At 42.3% G+C, this 13,357-nt stretch overlaps 1 protein-coding gene and 1 pseudogene across 1 annotated transcript; both read right to left on the reverse strand.

Moving 5' to 3' along the window:
- Positions 1 to 6,945: 6,945 nt before the first annotated feature.
- On the reverse strand, positions 6,946 to 8,981 carry LOC117275561 (interactor of constitutive active ROPs 3-like). Its single transcript, XM_070175087.1, has 3 exons — positions 8,948 to 8,981; positions 7,978 to 8,142; positions 6,946 to 7,565 (listed from the first exon to the last, which is right to left on the reverse strand). The coding sequence occupies exons 1-3, from the start codon at positions 8,979 to 8,981 to the stop codon at positions 6,946 to 6,948; spliced, it is 819 nt and encodes a 272-aa protein (XP_070031188.1).
- A 1,720-nt stretch (positions 8,982 to 10,701) lies between these two features.
- LOC138891569 (probable LRR receptor-like serine/threonine-protein kinase At4g36180) lies at positions 10,702 to 13,357 on the reverse strand (annotated as a pseudogene).

Consider the following 13,357-nt stretch of genomic DNA (forward strand, 5'->3'; position numbering starts at 1 on the left):
AAAATATACAAAATAGACTGTTACTATACAAAAAATATATAAAAGAGACTGTCACTATATAAAAAATATACAAAATAGACATTTCGGGCTATTAGATGTAATATGTTTGGACCGGATTGACATTTCGTGTCAATGGAAAAAAATATGGGCTATTAAAATTCTGACAGGCTATAGAAGATCATTTTCTCAATTAGCAAGGTATGATCCCTAACACTATTCATCGCAAATTATATCATTATTTATAAAAAGAGAAAGAAAAATATCTATACTTAATGAAATGAGACCCAATTAATGATTCAAACTCAGACCTCCATTAAGTGAAAACAATTAAGGCCTAAATTAGAAAACATCGGTAAAGAACGTAGACAAACCTTGCACATTTATTGAGTTTTAAACTTGTATACGGGTAAATCCGGGCCTAGGAGACGCCCCGGTTATTGGTAAGGTAATCGAGCAAGAGACGCAATGACAAGAAACCAGAATCGAGGCAAGGGTCTCATCGAGACAGGGTTCGGGGGCTCGACGCCCACCCACGAAAATATCAGGTCCATGACCTCGGGACTGGTCCGAATCCCAAAAGACTTTAGAGAGCATTATCGGGCAGTCGAACTCGATTAACAGAAGGCCGTGATATCCGAGAACAACCAGGTGTCACGATGTGGATCTCGGCACGTACCGACAAAAATTCGGTGATTAGTTAAATGGAAGATTTTTACCTTTTATGGAATTGTACCTAGAGTATGACTCAGGGTGGTCTGATTATTCATTAAGGATATTGTAACACGCATACCAAGGCAATATACTATTATTTTTTTTGTTCTCATTCTTGTTCATCAGTGTTTAGTTACTGTGAGTCCAGATCAAGGGCGGATATATCATTAAGGCTGGAATCATCCTCCTCAAGTGGTATGATAATTTACTACACCTTTAACTGTCTAATCTAACGTAATTTATCGTTTTTATCGAATTAATCCGCGTATCCTTAAAATCACTTTCAAATTTAATTGCTATCTATTTTTTAGGGTAAACAGTTTGGCGCCCACTGTGGGGCTAAGGATAAGGATAACACACCCTATTTTACACTTGTTCTTTTAAGTTTCTTTAATTTCAGTTCAAAGGTCAAAAATGTCAAACTCCCAATCTGCCCCTCTGAACGTTGATGCTGAGTCTGGCCACCACGGTGAAAACAACAATATAGCGCCCAACAACGAGGTTCACCCTATTGACCCAAACGGGACCCCGGTCGCAGACTCAATCGACGTCAGATCATACGTGGCCATCGATGCTAACTTGCCCACTAACCTAGAGGTCAGCATTCGCGGGGAAATCAGGTCGGTAGCCGAGGATACACATGGTAGTAAAGTCGATGGGATCAACTTGCGGGTGATCTTCGAAATGCTACAGGCTCAACATGCGGCAATAGCTCAACTGCATAACCAAAGCCGTGCCCCCAGCAGAATTGATCTCGAACCGTCCCGGGAAAACACTCTCAGAAAGGAGCCAATCACGGAGAGGCCGAGTGAAGACGAACCCAGGACCAAGCCTGAGATCATAAAAATGCTCGAGGAACTAACAAAACGGGTGGAATCGGGAGAAAATAAATCGAAGCCAATGACAAAAAGGTGGAAACCTACAACTCTAGGGTCGACCAAATCCTAGGAGCACCACTGATATTGAAGGACCTTGATTCTAAGAAGTTTGTTCAAAAATCGTTTCCTCCGAGCGCAGCTCCGAAGCCAATCCCAAAGAAGTTCTGCATGCCCTAGATTCCTGAGTACAACGGAACAAGTGACCCAAATGAACATGTGACCTCCTACACATGCACCATCAAAGGGAACGACTTGGAGGATGATGAGATCGAGTTCGTCCTGCTGAAAAAGTTCGGAGAGACCTTGTCGAAGGGAGTTATGATATGGTATCACAATCTACCCCAAATTCCATTGACTCGTTTGCTATGCTTGTAGATGTCTTTATAAAAGCGCATGCCGGGGCCAAGGTTGAGACCAGGAAATCGGACCTTTTCAAGGTAAAGAGAAGGGATAACGAGATGCTCAGGGAGTTCGTATCGAAATTTCAAGTGGAATGGATGGACCTGCCTCCAGTCACAGACGATTGGGACGTTCAGTCCTTCACCCAGGGACTCAATGCTCGAAGTTTGTTGGCTTCATAACAGTTGAATACCCGGCGGTAACTTGGGCTGACATCCATAACTAGTACCAGTCAAAAATTAGGGTCGAAGACTGTATCCTGTCAAAACTAGTGTCCATCACAAGGGAAAAACAGATTAGAGATTACGTGCCAGAGGGAACTGTATCCTTCAACGGCGAGGATGCAGAAGGCATTGTGCAACCACACAATGATGCACTGGTGATATCTATACTCATAAAAATCTTGAGTTAAGCGTGTGTTAATTTATCCTACTAGCTCGTCTAATATCATCAGATTGATGGTCGTTGAGCAGCTGGGTCTACAAGACCAAATTGTGCCTGCAGTTCGAGTTCTAAACGGATTCAACATGGAATGTGAGACCACTAAAGGAGAGATAACCCTACCGGTGAGCACCACCGGAACCGTTCAGGAAATAAATTTCTACGTGAACGAAGGAGATATGAGATACAATGCGTTGTTTGGAAGGCCATGGATTCACAATATGAGGGCAGTGCCCTCGACACTACACCAGGTGTTGAAATTCCCAACACCAGAAGGGGTTAGCAGTTTACGGTCGATGAGGAGGACCCGATATCTGCGCTCTCGACATCTAAGAACTCGAGTTCGATCGACAAGGAAGAAACCAAATAGCAATCACCGATGTCGGCCCCAAGCGAGCCAGAAAAGCAGGGGACGAGTGAGGATGACGATTATGGAGTTCCAGGTCTTTCATAGCGCCCGATGAATCGGATGCCACAAAATCAACGGTCGAGGAACTGGAGCAAGTCATATTGATCTAGCACCTGCCGGCTCCTAAGGTATACCTAGGCATGGGGTTAAGTCCCGAGCTCAGAAAAAAACTCATTGAATTTCTTATAGCTAACATAGATTGTTTGGCCGGTCACTGTATCCTCAACTTTCTCGATGCCTATTCCGAGTACAACCAAATTCGGATGGACCCGAGCGACTAGGAAAGAACATCCTTCCTCACTAAATATGACACCTACTATTATAACGTAATGTCGTTCAGGCTAATAAACGTCGGTGCAACTTACCAATGCCTAGTAAATCGGATGTTCGAAGAGAAAATAGAAAACTTAATGGAGGTTTGCATTAACAATATGTTAGTTAAGTCCCTGCAACCAGATAACCATTTGAAAAATTTGCAGGAAACCTTTAACATATTGAAAAAATACAATATGAAGTGGAACCCAGATAAATGCACATTCGGAGTCGGGTCCGGAAAATTCCTCTGATTCATGGTGTCCAATCGGGGAATCGAGATCAATCTCGATAAGATCAAGGCCATAGAGGATATTACCATGGTGGACAATGTCAAGGTCATTCAAAGGTTAATCAGGTGCATAGCCGCCTTGGGTAAATTCATCTCAAGGTCCTCCGACAAGAGCCATCGGTTCTCGGAGTGCCAACAAGCCTTGGAAGAACTCAAGCGGTACCTTTCGAGTCCGCATTTTCTTCATACCCCGAAGACAGACGAGTAGTTGTACCTGTACTTAGCGGTATCCGAGATAGAGGTAAGTGGAGTCCTGGTCCGGGAAGAGAAAGGTACGCAATTTCCTATCTATTATGTTAGCATGACTCTAGGCGAGGCTGAAACTATGTATCCTCACCTGGACAAATTAGCGCTGGCTTTGCGAAGCGCCTATAGGAAGTTAAAACCGTATTTTTAATGCCATCTCATATGTGTCGTGACTACTTACCCATTGAGGAACATAATGCTTAAACCCAAGATCTGGGGACGATTAGCCAAATGAGACGTGGAAATCAGCGGGTACGATATCGAATATTGACCCCGAACAGCCATCAAATCTCAAATTTTGGCGGACTTTGTGGCGGACTTCATGCCGGCCCTAATTCCCGAGGTATAAAGGGAATTATTGTTAAACTCGGGGACTTTATAGGGAGTCTAAACCCTCTTTACGGATGGTGCCTCGAATGCAAAGCGGTCCGGACTCGGCATCATATTGAAGCCACCAACGGGTAATGTAGTTAGGCAATCCATTAGAACTGTAAAATTGACTAACAACGAGGCCTAGTATGAGGCCATGATTACAAGTCTCGAACTGGCTAAAAGCCTGGGGGCCGAGGTGATCGAATCTAAGTGTGATTCCCTCCTTGTGGTGAACCAAGTCAATGGGACGTTCGATGTGAGAGAGGAACGAATGCAAAAATACATGGATAAACTACAAGTAACGCTACATTGGTTCAAGGCGTGGACTCTAGAACATGTACCTCAAGATCAAAATAGCAAAGTTGATGCTCTTGCTAACTTGGGATTGTCGGTTGATGACGATGAATTCAACTCGGGAGTGGTCGTACAACTCATGAAATCGGTAGTGGAAGAAGGCCACTCCGAGATAAACTCGACAAGCTTAACCTGGGAATGGATAAACAAGTATATAGATTACTTGAAGACCGGGAAGCTGCCCTCGGATCCTAAAGAATCGAGGGCTCTGTGCACAAAGGCGGCCAAGTTCATCATGTCCGAAGATAACACCCTATTCAGGAGAACATTCGATGGCCCACTCTCCATATGTCTGGGACCGGGAGATACCAAATATATTTTGAATGAAATTCATGAAGGAACCTGCGGGAATCATTCGGGTGTCGAATCGTTGGTTTGTAAGGTAATCAGAGTCGGATACTACTGGATAGAGATGGAAAAAGATGCAAGGGAGTTCGTACGAAAATGTGACGGATGTCAGAGGCACGCACCAATGATTCATCAGCCCGGAGAGCTACTACATTCGGTCTTGTCACCCTGGCCATTCATGAAATGGGGGATGGACATCATCGGTCTCCTGCCATGGGCACCCGGTAAAGCTCAATTTATATTATTTATGACAGACTTATTTTCTAAGTGTGTGGAAGCCCATGCATTTGAGAAGGTCTGGGAGAAAGAAGTTATTGATTTCATTTAGGACCATATAATATGACGGTTTGGAATGTCGGCCAAGATCGTGTGTGACAATGGAAAGCAGTTCATCGGCAGTAAGGTTAGCAAATATTTCGAGGACCATAAGATCAAAAGGATCCTATCAACACCCTATCACCCTAGTGGGAACGGGCAGGCAGAGTCTACAAACAAAACCATAGTTCAAAATCATTAGAAGAGGTTGACCGACACCAAAGGAAAATTGAAGGAAATGTTTTCCGAAATCCTGTGGGCGTATCGTACAACCTCAAAATCTAGTATTGGGGCCACCCCGTTCTCGTTGGTCTATGGTACCAAAGCGTTAATACCAGTCCAAGTAGGAGAACGGAGTCTCAGGTTCCGATATACAATGGAAGAGACAAACGGTAAGGCCATGTGCACGAACCTGGAACTGTTGAACAAGCGGTGCAAAGCCGCCATCATCCAGTTGGCCGCCCAAAAACAACGGATCAAAAGGTATTACAACTGGAGAGCCAACCTCCGACACTTCAATATCGGGGACTTAGTGTTAAGAAAGGGGACACTAGACACCCGGAACCCGAACGAAGGAAAGTTGGGACCGAATTGGGAAGATCCATATCAAATTATCGAGATCACCGGCAAAGGGTCATACAAGCTCGAAGTAGTGAACGGTGAGCGACTACCGAAAAACTAGAACATAACCCCCTTAAAATGATACTACTGCTAAGGTATGATCCCATTCGTTCTTTTCCTTACATATATTACAAATTGGACTGACGCTTGTAGGCAACAACCAAAGGATGATGCAGCTTTTAGTCCTGAAAGCATGCGTTGCACTCTTTTTCCCTTGAACCGATTTGGTCCCAAATGGGTTTTCAGGCAAGGTTTTTGACGATGAAATGGTATATATGCTAACTTAGATTTGAAGACCGGATATGAATCGGAGTCGAGGATCACATCAACAGTATCTGAGCCTTCTCTATGATCGGCCTCAAATACAGGGGGCCATCACCCTCTGATAATGATTTTAGCAAGGAAGGAAACTTTGTGCTTGAACAGTCTGGGCTCGGTGGGTAGGATTTATTGTAAGGGCCAAATGGTCAAATGAGTCGTGCCCACATAGACCACTTGAGCCATAACACGAAGCTTGTACACATTTGTGATCTTGTATGTCGTGCACATAAATGAAAGAAAGTTTTTTCCTTGCGGATACATATTTTGTCCCTTAAGACTATTACATTTTGTTCCTTAAGGATATTGAGCCCAAGGGCCGCATCTATCCAGATCTAAGAGATCATCCCCACTCGAGGACCGTCGTCCAAGGCAAACTCGGGCTATCGAAGTCTGGGGGCACAAAATCCTATTGGGCGGTGCCTAAAACTTTAAAGGCTACGACCACTCCCACTCGGGGACTGCTGTCCTAGGCAAGCCCAGGTGACTCAGGTATCGAAGCCCAGGGTACAAAGCCTATTAGGCAACACCCGAACTTAAAAGGCTATGGCCATCCTCAAAATGGCTCGGAGACTTCCGGTGCCTGTAACCAAAACATAAAGCCTCCAAAAATTCTAAACCGGTTCAAAGGCTACCTTCGGCAGAATTTATCTAAGTAAGCTCTTTGGGGAAATCTTCCAGTCATACCAAGCTCCCATGAGTTTTAAACAAAATTACATCAAGAACGAGCCTTGCTCGAACCTCTGAGCAAGACCTCATTACTATGTTGTACTCCGTAAAAAGGCATTTGAAATCTTAGCAATATTCAAAAATTGCCAAAGGGGAAAAAAGCCTTATATATAAATATTCTGATAAAGCTATTTACAATAGTCAAATGGCTTCAACAAAATATACAAAAATACAAATACAAAGAAAAATCTACAAGGCACCTAAGCATGATCATCGCCAGAGCCCGCCTTGTCACCGAGGCCATCGGGGTCTTCTCTGTCCTCGGGTTTGTAGGATCCCTCAGATCCTTCCTCGTCATCGGGATCGGTCAAATCCTTCGCCTCGACCTCAAGCCTCTTTGCATTTTCGATATTGGCTGAGAGATCAAAATCCTGGGAATGAACCTCTTTGAGAGCCTTTCTTCGGGATTGCCACATCACGTACTCGACAGTGACTTTAAGGCGGTCCTGGGCTGCCTCAACTTCAGCTCTGGCTTGGGCCACCATCTCTTCAGCATCGTCCCTGGTTAATTCTATCACTAACTTAGCTATTTTATTCTCCAAGCCAAGGGTATCCCATTCAGCAACGACTCGAAGTTGATCGATCCGGTCAAGCTTCTGCTGGACCTGCGGGTTTTGACTGTTAGTCGCCATGTCTAACTCGTTATCACTAACTTCAAAGATCTTTACCTGTTCCACCAGGTCGGCATGTTCTTTCTGAGCCGCGTCCATCTTATCCTGGAGTTTCTCGATTTCTCCTTCACGTTGCTCGCTGAAAAGCTTGTACATACCCCTCCTATCAGCAAGCTCTTTGACCTCAGTCTCGAGCTGGCTAAGCTCAGCTGGTACCGAAAGAAGGTTTCATGGTGGAGTACCAAAACCTGCAAAAGTGTGAAAAGGAAAAGGCATTAGAGTTATCAAAATTTAAATTCGAAGATAAAAGAGTGTAACCCGGTTCAGTGCCTGTTGTGCTTCGTTGAACAAGCACGGCGTATCCACCTCCCTCATTTTTGCCTAGTTTTCTTCGGTTTTTAGGCATCGGAAGTAGCTAGCTACCCCAACATGGGAGAAAAGAAAATGGGCATCCTCCGGGATGGTGATAATAACTTACCGCTTTCGACCAAGATCCATACTCAGAGCGGGGACAGACGGGCTCGCGGGCCACAAAAAGTTCATCCTCCTCGGGCTCGTCCCTGAGCTTGTAGAGTAAGTTTGAGTCAGGCACTCAGGAGTTGGAGCTTTCCTTTGTCTTACAAGCCAACCTTCTCCTTGGTTTCTTTTTCTCCGAGCTTGGGGAACTTGGGGCCCTCCTCGTTTTATTCTCTCCTGTTGTGGCTCTGGGCTGCCCCGAAGCAGAAGGATCAACGGGCAGGTCCTCGCCCCCTACCAAGGGCCTAAGCTCGATGGTCTTAGGCAAGCCTGCAAAAAAGGAGAAGAGAAGCAATGAGGACATAGTGTCGGAAATGAAAGTTTAGAGTTGCTTATTCAGAAAATGGGCCCCTCAGCGGCCCTTCGAGAGCTCGCGCCATAAGCGCTCGGCATAAGGCATATGCGAACAAATGCCTCTGATCCACTCCTTGAGCCGGGAATGGCGTTTGGGACTCGAGTGAGGGCTGCACCACAGCAAATACCGATGAGAAAAAGAAAGATAAAACATAAAATCAACATTTAAAAAGAAGTTATACTTATGTGTTATGTTCCACTTCTCGAGGTATGGCCTCAGCTCGGTAGGGATCAAGTCTGTGGTCCTCACTCGGACAAAAGCATCAATGCCAGCCCCAAACCCGCTCCTCGTTGATACTTGAAAAGAGGGCTTTGTTGGCCCGACGTACGAGCTTTATCAGCCCCCCCAGAAGATTCGGGGACTGTACAAGCGGAGTAGATGATAGATGGTGAACGTGTAGGAGTCCATTTTGTTCACAACGAATTGGAGGACGATCACGATCCTCTACAGTGATTGGCGGATTTGGCCGAGGCATACGACATACCTCCTATAGAATGGAACATATGTACCGTGACACCGCCTCGCATCGGCGTTGAACAGAAGAGGGCTTTTCGACCTTGAAGTTGTCATTAACCAAACACCCTCTGGGGACGAACATTTTCAAGCGGGGCTAGGCCGTTGGTTCATCAGTGGCCGCACCCGGAGCGGGCCTCTTGAGGACAACCTCATCGAGGACGGTCTCCTCGACCTTAGTGGTCGGCTGCGAAGAAGAAGGAGCACCTTTTTGGGGGACAATCTTGGAAGTCTTCGTCATTTTTATTTGGGTAAAAATGTTTGAAGGTATGAAGGAAGATGAGGAGATGAAGAGTTGAAACTTGCTGAGAAAATTAAGCACGCTGGCTTAAGTGAAGGGTAAAATAAAGACTGCAACTTGAAGAACGAAGGTAAGAATGTTGAAGAATAAAGGTATGCAGTGATATCTTGAAGGATTGAAGATAGAAGCTTGTTCAAAAGTAAAAAATGAACGAAGGAAGGAGTATTTATAGAGACTTTGTGCCGTTTCATATTCAGGAACGACATGCCGATGACTGACACGCGTTTGGGGTCATTATGATGCGGCTGACGGGACGATTCGGTTTCTTTATCTTTTTGTGTCACTGCGGGTTGAAGAAGGGATCAAGAACTCATGTCGTTCCTTGTCGTTTCCGTAAAACTTACTCTTCGTGAAACGAGGGGAGTATCTGTATACGGGAAAAACTGGGGCTAGGAGACGCCCCGATTTCTGGTAAGGTAAATCGAGCAAGAGACGCAATGACAAGGAGCCAGAATCGAGGCAAGTGTCCTATCGAGACAGCATACGGGGGCTCGATGCCCACCCTCAGGAATATCGGGGCCATGACATCGAGACCGGTCCGAATCCCAAAAGACTTCACAGAGCATTATCGGGTAGCCGAACTCGATTAACAGAAGGTCGTGATATCCGTGATCAGTCGGGTATCACGGCATGGATCATAGAAAACTTAGAGTAGGACTCCCCTACTATATAAAGAAAGGTCTGATTATTCATTAAGGACATTGTAACACGTATACCAAGGCAATATACTAATATTTTCTTTGTTCTCATTCTTGTTCATCAGTGTTTAGTTACTGTGAGTCCGGATGAAGGGCGGATATATCATTAAGGCTGGAATCCTCCTTCTCATTTATATCGAATTAATCCGTGTATCCTTAAAATCACTTACAAATTTAATTGTTATCCATTTTTTTAGGGTAAACAAAACTATAGAAGAATATTTAACAATACTATGTGGACACAAATTGAACTTTCTAGTTCACCCTTATTACTAAAATGGGAAGTAGAGGATCTAAAGAACTGTATTCTCTCCTTTTTATTACTTTCTTTCTTTTCTTTCTTTCTGTATCACTTGATTGTAGAACATGTTCTGCGTGCACTAATTTGAAGTTTCATAGAAAGAGTTTTTTGGTATGTTCACGGTTAGAATCTTTCCTTCTATTCCAGCATGCATTTTAAGAGATCACATCAATTTTCAACAAGTTTATATTTGTTTTGTTTCCTTAAAGAGTTTTCTTCACTTATGTCTAATATCATACTCCCTCCGTTTCAATTTATATGAACCTATTTCTTTTTTAGTTCGTGTCAAAAAGAATGACCCATTTCCTTATTTGAAAACACTTTACTTTTATGCAATGATTTATAGCCATACAAAATATATGTGCCTTATTTTACACCACAAATTCAAAAGTCTTCTCTTTTATCTTAAACTTCCTGTCTAGTCAAATTGTTTCACATAAATTGAAACGGAGTGAGTATAAACTTCATTTTTTTATGCTAATAGACCCACTTTCCCCTCCAAAGAAAAAACAATATCACATTTCCGTAACTACGGAGGTTAAAAAAACGTACTCATATAACTAGGGAGACTAAAACAAAATGCTTAAAGAAGCATTATTTGCAAATATTTTTTTTTATTGAAGGAAAAGTAAGCATATAATAAGACTTTTGAGAATAACAATATCTGCAATCACATCCTTCCCTATATTTGAAACTTGAGAATAACAATAGGCATGTCTAAAAAACGATAATAGACATGTCTCCATGATTTCTTGAAAATTAAAGAAAAACATACTTCCCAAAAACTAAGAGCAAATCCTATTGCCATTGAAATATAGAACCAATCCAATTTATCTTCATCACTCTCATCCTATACAGTATGAATATCGGGAATTTGACCATTTGAACTACAGTTCTCCAAGAGTGGAAGCCCGCAAAGCTCATTTTTCCGGAAACTGGAGGGGTTAAAGCTTTGAAGTTGAGTGCTCACAGGTATCTTCCCTGACAAATTGTTATAAGATATATTCAAGAAGATTAAAATTGACAAACTCGAAAAGCTTTGCGGGATTTCACTAGAAAGTCGATTTTCTGAAAGATCTCCAATACTTTCATGTCACCAATGCCATTGGGAATCCTACCTGTCAGGTGATTTTTGGAAAGCTTAAAGTATCTCAATCCTAAAAGACCGGTAAAACTTATAGGAATATCTCCAGAGAGATTATTGTTTGACATATCCATGCTTGTAAGCAATGCCAATATGGTGTCATGCTGGTAAATATTTCCTTTAGTTGTCACTATTGCATTCTCTCACAAATACTCCAAAATAAGAAAAAAATCTAACTCAATATCATTAGCTTCCACCAACTTATTTCCGGTGATCATTGCTGTTAAATTGCTGATACGCCTTGGTATAACTCCAAAGAAACTATTGTTCGCAAGGTCTAAGATCTGAAGATCTTTGAGGTGACAAATTTCTAGAGACAATTCGCCATAGAATTTGTTTGAGCGAAGACTAAGGATTATCAAATTTGAAAGCCTCATTCCCAACCATGATGGTAACTATCCAGCAAGCTCATTCTCAGTTATATCTATCTTTTGCAATTTTTAGAAGTTTTCCAGTGATGAAGATAATGGACTGGTAAGTCGATTTCTTCGGAAGTCTAAATATTTCAAATTACTTAAAACCTACATGGATCTTGGTATACCTCCAATCAAGTTATTGTCCCTCAAGATTAAAACTTTCAACTCTGGCCAGTTCATCCAACATTCAGGAATTTCTCCTAACAAATCATTTCTCCTGAGGTTTAAGACCTCCAATTTGTAGGATTGGCTCTTATTTGTTGCACAAAATAGATGAGATAAACCTCCTCAAAATGAATTATTGAATAGATCCAACTCACCTACATTGGTTGAGATCCGAGGTAGTGGACCACTAAAATTGTTCGAACCCAAGTACATTAACAGAGGACTTTTGCGCCGACTTAACCATGAAGGTGTGGAGATGAAAGGAACCTCACCAACAAATTGGTTGTGAGAAAGATTTAGTAATTGAAATTGAAAAGATAAGTGCCAAAACCAAGTTGAAACCTCACCTTCTATTCCACCATTTGATATGTCCAGACTTATTATTTGTTTTTGAGTCTGGAGCCATTTGGGAAACAAAGGGCCTATATTACAACCACCTAATTCCATATATGTGGCATGGAAAGGTGGAATCCAGTTCTGGCTTACTTTTAAAGTCAGATTATTCATTAATGCAATGAAGTACCATAATCGTGTCAAGTTGGTGAAATAGCTTTCTCTTACAACACCTTCCAACCTATTATCAGAGATGTCAAAGATTTCTAGCATTTGGAGTTGGCGCTGACTTTCAGGGAGCCTTCCGGTCAGTTTCTTATTAAAGAGCTCCAAGTATCTCAAAGAAGATCAATTTTCCAAGGCTGATGGAAGGAAATCACTCATTCCGTTGCATAATTCAGATACTTCTCCTTCAAATAAATTATTTGAAAGATCAAGAAGTTCTAATTTTGATAACTTTCCAATTAGAGTTGGTAATTTTCCAGAAAGGATATTGTCTGAAAGGTCAATATGAGTTAATGAGCTCAAAGATACTGTCTGAAAGGTCAACTAGATTTGAAAGTACTCCCTCAAGATTGTTTTCACGAAGCTCAAGATATTCAAGATTATTTAAATCAAATAACCATATCCAGGTAAAAGACAATTGAAGGAATTGCTAGAAGCTCTGAAGGTTGTGAGAGAAGTCAAGTTTACAGGGCCTAGAGGAAACGGGCCGATAAAGTTACTATCTGTCAAATTAATAGATATAAGAATAGGGAGATTGAAAATCCATTTGGGAACATGAGAATTAAAGTCGTTCCAAGAAAGGTCGAGTGTTCAAGTGAAGAAAAATTATGATAAAGTAGAGGTGGTATATGTAGAAGACTACAATTATATAAACGAAGCTCAACAAGAGAAGGAAGCATGTTAATGACCTGTAGCCAGTTAGTTGCTTTGCTGAGATTCACACTATTAATCTCCAGATTCTCAAGATTCAAAAGACTTGGCATCCACTCAAGGCTATCTATCCTTAGATATCTAGATATGTGCAACTCAATCACATGACGAGTTAGACTGTGGCACACAACTCCTTTCCATTCACAACAATCTTTTCCAACAATCTAAGAAGTGAGACGATCTGAGGGATCATATACTTCTTTCTTCAGGCTATCCAATGCTTGTTGCTCATTTTCTCTGCAAATTACAATGCAAACACTAAAATTGGCAATTGTCAAAATAAGAAACAAGAAAACCCATAGTGTTTTTGCCAATACCTTCAT

The sequence above is a fragment of the Nicotiana tomentosiformis genome, chromosome 1, assembly GCF_000390325.3.
Source record: "Nicotiana tomentosiformis chromosome 1, ASM39032v3, whole genome shotgun sequence".
Taxonomy (NCBI): Eukaryota; Viridiplantae; Streptophyta; class Magnoliopsida; order Solanales; family Solanaceae; genus Nicotiana; species Nicotiana tomentosiformis.